At 47.1% G+C, this 6,645-nt stretch overlaps 1 protein-coding gene across 1 annotated transcript; it reads left to right on the top strand.

The window, feature by feature from the left end:
- The first annotated feature begins 318 nt into the window (after nt 1-318).
- On the top strand, nt 319-2,586 carry LOC307043169 (uncharacterized protein). The gene is made up of 2 exons (XM_079687454.1): nt 319-452; nt 1,129-2,586. The coding sequence occupies exon 2, from the start codon at nt 1,230-1,232 to the stop codon at nt 2,484-2,486; it is 1,257 nt and encodes a 418-aa protein (XP_079543580.1). The 5' UTR covers nt 319-452; nt 1,129-1,229; the 3' UTR covers nt 2,487-2,586.
- The last annotated feature ends 4,059 nt before the right edge of the window (nt 2,587-6,645 follow it).

The following is a 6,645-nucleotide window of genomic DNA, read 5'->3' as shown; positions in this document are numbered from 1 at the left end:
GGAGGATTGTAAGATAACAGTTTTCTGTCAAAGTCTTTAACTTTATTACCTCCTTTCAGCATCAGTCCTCTATAAAACACACACACACATTATACCCTGTGTGCACTCCTGCAGACTACTCTATACTCTGTGAGACATGTACCTTTGAAGCGCTTCAAATAAAGAACCAACGAAAGACAACGCTGCCTGCTTTCACCAGTTTATTATTGATTACTCTCATTGTACATCTTTACAGTATTGAAGAGATCGTAAAATATCCACGACAAATTGGTGTCAGAAGTGGGATCTCTGAAAGCTCCATCGAGGACACCCAGGGACGCTGGTGGTCGCTCCGGGATCCTCGGATTCTCCTCTACCTCGACAGAAAGTGTTACGGGACGAGAGGACCAGCGCCTGAGTGAAACTGATTGACTTCACGAGATCCAACGAACTCAATTCCTCTAAAATATCTGGTGAGATGTACAATTTCTAATTGTTTAAAAGTAAAACGTAATTAACCTCCATGACATTTATTAAGCGGGTTGCTCAAAAGTAGGATATTTGGTATATCCGTAGGATATTTGGTATATCCGTCGTAAAAGGTTTTACGATCAGTTTTTGTGTGATTTGTACTGAGGAACAAATATCACATCACCGACGGGTGAAAAATAGTGTTTTGGTAACACGGGGTGTTTTGGTAACACTTAAAGACTTTCTCCATGGGGACAAAGCAAAGTAAGGGGGCAGAGCCTCCTGAGGGCCCAATTGTAGATGTCATGCGAGCAAAATATGGTGAAAGCAGTCTGTCTAAATTAAATATATGGACGGAAATGTTCGGATTTCCGAAGGGAGGATCTTTGAGTAAATTAAAAATCAAAGACCTAAAGGACAAATTACAAGAGTGTGAAGATGGAATGAGAAAGAAGAGTACAATTAAAGTAAAAGAGTTGGAAAAGATAGAAAGTCACAGAAAGTGGTTAAAATACTGGGAGGGTGAAGCAGAATGCCGTGAAAGGAGGCAGTTGGCCTCGGCAATAAAGAAAATAAAGGTGGATGATGAAAGTGAAGAAAAAAGGGAAAATAAATGTTGTCCGAAGTCACACAAGCCATTCCACCAGACATCCACTTCTCTGTATCCGTCTCTTACAGGTACGAGGGACCCTCTCCTCGACCACGGATTTCCGTTCCACCCTCAGGCCCATCCACCTCCCCCGTCGTATCGAGACCCAAACCATCTGGACGCCGGTGCCATGGGTGGGGATCCAGCAGAGGCAGTTCCACCTGTTCGGGCATCTCCATCTACACCACCCAAAACGGGGACACAACTCAGCCCGAACACCTTAAAAAAAATCATAGAGAAAGAAGAAAAACGCCAAGACGCCGCAAGAAGGAGAGTTGCTAGAGAAAAAGCTAACAACTCTGAAATATACAAACAGCACCTCCGGGACCACGACCAAACCAACAATGACGACAGCGAGGAAGACGTTTCGACAGCGGAGGAGAAGGAGAAGGGGATTGTGCAGCATTCTTTCCCTATGGTCCAGGTAGCGGGACACGATGGACCGTCTGTCGTGTATCGCCCTTGGACCATCAGAGACATGAAGGACATGATGAATGACCACCTTCCTGACATTCAACAAGATGGAGAAAGATTCTCCACAGCCCTTCTCCTTTTCTGCCAACAGTTCTCTCCCACCATGCCTGAGATAAAGACATTGCTGGCATTAAAAATAGGCCCAACTCATGCCAGCCATTTCACTGGTCTGATGAACGGTCACCAACACCAGATGAATACAGAATGGCTCCACCGCAATAATGAGGGATACCGCAACGCAATTGCCATCCTCTGCGCAGCGATTAAAGCAAAATTCCCCGCAAAGGTTGATATGGAGAAAATCACCGCCTGCAAACAAAATCCTGATGAATCGGTAAATGACTATTACCACCGCCTGCACCTTGTTTTTAATGCAAACAGCGGCATCCAAGAACCTGATGGCTACCCAGTTGGGGTTGTAGGAGTTTGGGAAACCCATCTCAGCAACGCTTTTCTCAACGGCCTGTCCTCTGCTATCTCTACATATGTGCGAGCCTCCTGCATTGGCGTTATGGACGGTGCCCGTCTGGAAGAAATCCGCCGACATGCCATACATGCCGAGAAGCGCCTCTCAGAAGAAAAAGCTAATGACGACAAGAAACGCCGCGACCGAAAAGACAAGGCCCAACTGACCATGGTCCAAGCCGTTACAACCGCCTGGTCACACCAACCCCAAGGAGACGGCCGTGGCAGGGGGGGCCAAAGAGGCAGGGGGGGCCAAAGAGGCAGGGGAGGTATCCGAGGCCGTGGAGGTTTCAGAGGAAAAGGCAGAGGACGAGGAGGCAACTACACTGGCAATAATGGTGCTTGTTTCCACTGCGGTGAAATGGGTCACTTTATCGCTGAATGTCCGAAGAACACCCAAAAGAAAGACACTCAATCTGCTCAAAACAATGACAATTCTTCAAACTGACATCGTCTGCGGGAGGAGGGGGAGGAAGAGGAGGGAATTCGGTCGAGCGAGACGGGACCTCTGCCTGCAGCATCAAAACAGGGAAGTGCCACACACACACACATCATGCAAGCTATTGATACATTAGAAAAATTTGAAAACATGCATGTGGTTAAAGAGGGTACATATTTGAAATATGACACTGAAACAGCATTTAAGAAATTTCCCACACTAACTCTGGCTATCATGGGTGTTGATGTTACATTTTTGGTTGATTCTGGGGCTACACATTCTGTGGTAAAACTGGCAGATTTGCCAAATTGTAAATTTAGTGGTAGATTTATCCACTCAATAGGAGCTGCTGGTGTGACTGTAAAGGAGAAGTTTTCTGTACCAATTCAGTGTAGAGATAACGGTGATGCCAGCCATCCATTTCCCACATCAGTAAAACACAGTTTTCTTCTGTCATCTGTCTGCCCTATAAACTTATTGGGCAGAGATCTGATCCTCCGGTTTGGCCTTGATCTCATTTCTACAAATGAGGGTCTAAAGGTCAGACGACCATCTCCTATGATGGTCCAAAAACTCGCATTTGATGAAGAATTGTTGTATGTGTATCAATGGCTGGCAACATTTCCTGATTCTCAGAAACTGTTGCGTTTGGCCCGTCAGCGTGTCTCCTCACTGGCTGTGTTTATGGAAGCTCCTCATTTGCATTGCACTGCTAGTGTTTCTGATGATAAATGCAAATACTATGATGAACAGTTTCTGTTGGAATGTGTGAATGATGAAATCATGCTTAAAACGATGTATTGGAGCTCGCTGCGCAGCGCTATTTCTGTCACACTCACACCCGCACAACACCAGCTGTATCAAATCCCAGGGGCGGTCCCACACATTTCACTAGCAAGAGGCCCCACTGATAAATGGAGGGATTTGGGTCCATTCGTTAAAGATTGGGAATCTATTACTGATTGGACAGCCACACACACACCTCAGATCATGTACTCTATGTCACATGATGTGTTTAAGTACGATGTCAACTGTAATGTACACGCGCTGCGTACTCTGGCTCTGATTGGGGATGATTCTGTTAACCCTGTGCCAGGCCCAGGGGAGCCTGTGTTTTCAGGTTACTCTCATATTTCTGAGCTTCCTGCCGCGCTAAAAGATGTGCCTCCGACACTCTGGGCAGCTCACAAATATGATGTTGGTCTAATCCGTTCTGCCGAACCTATTGTTATCACCCCAAAGTCTACCTACCGCCCAAACCAACCCCAGTACCCATTAAAGCGTGAAGCTGTTGATGGCATCCGGCCAGTTTTTACCTCTCTGCTTAAACAAGGGGTCATTGTTCGATGTAATGATTCTCCGGTACGTACTCCAGTGTTTCCTGTTAAAAAGATCCGGGACAAACCTCCTGACGAATGGAGATTTGTGCAGGATTTACGAGCTGTAAATGAAGCCGTACATGCACGTGCGCCGCTCGTTCCAAATCCTTATCTCATTCTCTCTCAGGTTCCAGCCTCTGCAGCCTTTTTCACTGTTGTAGACCTCTCAAATGCATTTTTCAGTGTCCCTGTACACAAAGACAGTCAATTTTGGTTCGCATTTGAATATGAGGGTAAGCCATACACATTCACACGTTTGTGTCAAGGCTACTGCGAATCTCCCACTGTGTACAACCAAGCATTGTGTACAAGTTTGGCCTCTCTACAAGTTTCCAAAGGCACTGCTCTCATACAATATGTTGATGACCTCATGATTTGCGCACCCACATCAGAACAGTGTGAAGCTGATACCATCTCCTTGTTACAACACCTCGCAGCTGAGGGCCACAAGGCCAGTTTGTCTAAACTTCAGTATGTGCAAAAGACAGTTACATTTCTGGGTCACATCATTTCAGGAGAGGGAAAAACACTTTCAGATAAGCGTATTGCATCATTGGCTGCTCTGCCAAAACCTGTCACTAAGCGACATATGATGTCATTTTTGGGTATGTGTTCATACTGCAGGTCATTCATTCCAAACTATTCTCCGCTCGAACAGCCACTCCGTACAATCACGCATGTCACCGGTTTGAAACCTGCGGATCGCCTTATATGGACGCCGGAAGCCGACGAAGCCTTCGTTAACATGAAGCTGGCTCTCCAATCCCCGCCGACGCTAGGTCTGCCTGATCCTACCAAGCCTTTTACACAGGCAGTAGATGAACGCGATGGGTGTATGACCTCAGTTCTCCTTCAAGATCATGGGGGAAAACAGAGGCCTGTTGCCTATTTTTCCTCCAAGCTGGACACTGTTGGTTCCACATGCTGTTTCTCTCATCCTCTGTGAACAGAGAACATCACACCTCTCTGCTGAACATTATCTTAGGTATCACACATGCCTGCTAGACATGCCTAATGTTGAAGTCAAACGCTGTACCACTCTGAACCCAGTATCTCTTATGCCTCTCCCAGAAGACGGTGACGAACACGACTGTGTTGCCGAGCTTCTTATTGTATGTACTCCCAGACCTGACTTAAAAGATGTACCCCTGACCAACCCTGACCTTGTTTTATATGTTGATGGGTCCGCCTCTCGCGACCCTGTGGGCACTAATCGGGTGGGTTTCTCTGTTGTTTCAGATTCTGCTGTCCTCTGTTCCGGACCGCTCCCATGCCACCTCTCAGCACAAGCAGCAGAGCTCATAGCACTGACTGAGGCCTGCACTTTGGCAAAAGGCAAATCTGTAACTATCTACACTGACTCACGTTATGCCTTCGGGGTAGTACACGATTTTGGGGCTATCTGGAAGTGTAGACAATTCCTGAAATCTGACGGTAAGCCAGTGCTTAACCATGTCCTAGTTGCAGGCTTATTGGACGCCATTCTGCTCCCGTCTGAGGTCGCAGTATGTAAATGTGCTGCACACACCAGCAACACCGACCCCGTTTCATTAGGAAATGCTGCTGCTGACTCAGCTGCAAAGGCAGCCGCCCTGATTCCTCTCGCACCACACGCACACTCGTTTGTTAACATCCCTGTTTCCTCCATCACTGACAATATGTCGTCACTAACTGCCATGCAGCAGTTAGCTCCACCAACAGAAAAAGCACAGTGGAAAACTGCTGGTGCTACCTTTGACCCCACCTCCAGCATTTGGGTTGGTCGAAATTCCAATCCATGTCTCCCGAGGCATTTTTTCTCACATTTTGCTAAATTGACACATGGGTTGGATCATGTGTCAAAAGGGGGGATGTTAGAGGCTATCAATCAACATTGGTTCACAAGGGGATTCACAGTAACAGCTCAAAAGCATTGTGAAGCATGCTTAATTTGCATTACGCAAAATTCTGGTAGACCGGTAAAGGTTACAGGAACAGGTGCACACCCACCCCCAACTAGACCATTTGAGCACCTAATGCTGGATTTCATCGAACTTAGTCCATCCGAGGGTAAGAAACACTGTCTTGTAATGGTTGACATGTGGTCCAAATGGGTTGAAGCATTTCCGGTAAATGCACAGACAGCAAATGCTGTGGCTAAAGCTTTACTAAGGGAAATTATTCCTAGATGGGGGATACCAAGCAAGATCTCTAGCGACAATGGTTCACATTTTGCTAATGAGGCCATTGCACAGATAGGAGAATACCTTGGCATGGACATCAGAAAGCATTGTGCTTACCATCCACAGAGTGGTGGTGCGGTGGAAAGAGAGAACGGTACAATCAAAAACAAGCTAGCAAAATGCTGCGCAGACACAGGTTTATCCTGGACACAAGCCCTGCCCATTGTGCTGATGTACATGAGGATGCGGAAATGAACACGGAGTCAACTCAGCCCGTTTGAGATCCTTTTTGCAGCTCCTCCACAGATTGGGATCAAGGCTCCAGGATGTCCTCTCCCCTCCACAACTTTGTGTGAGGATGCTATGTTGTCATATTGTGTTAACCTGTCATCCAATTTAGCAGATATCAGACGCCAGGTAGCGGCAGCTCTACCTACCCCTGCTACTGGTCCACTCCACTGTATCCAACCAGGCGACTTCGTGCTGGTCAAGGACTTCCGGAGAAAGAGCTGGAGATCCAGCCGTTGGCAAGGTCCCTACCAGGTGCTTCTCGTCACCCAGACAGCGGTCAAAGTCGCCGAGAGAGCCACGTGGGTCCACGCCAGCCACTGCAAAGCTGTCATCTCC

The sequence above is a fragment of the Notothenia rossii genome (assembly GCF_949606895.1).
Source record: "Notothenia rossii genome assembly, chromosome: 6".
NCBI lineage: Eukaryota > Metazoa > Chordata > Actinopteri > Perciformes > Nototheniidae > Notothenia > Notothenia rossii.
Note: the sequence above shows the minus strand (reverse complement) of the source record. Positions and strands in the feature narration are given on the sequence as shown.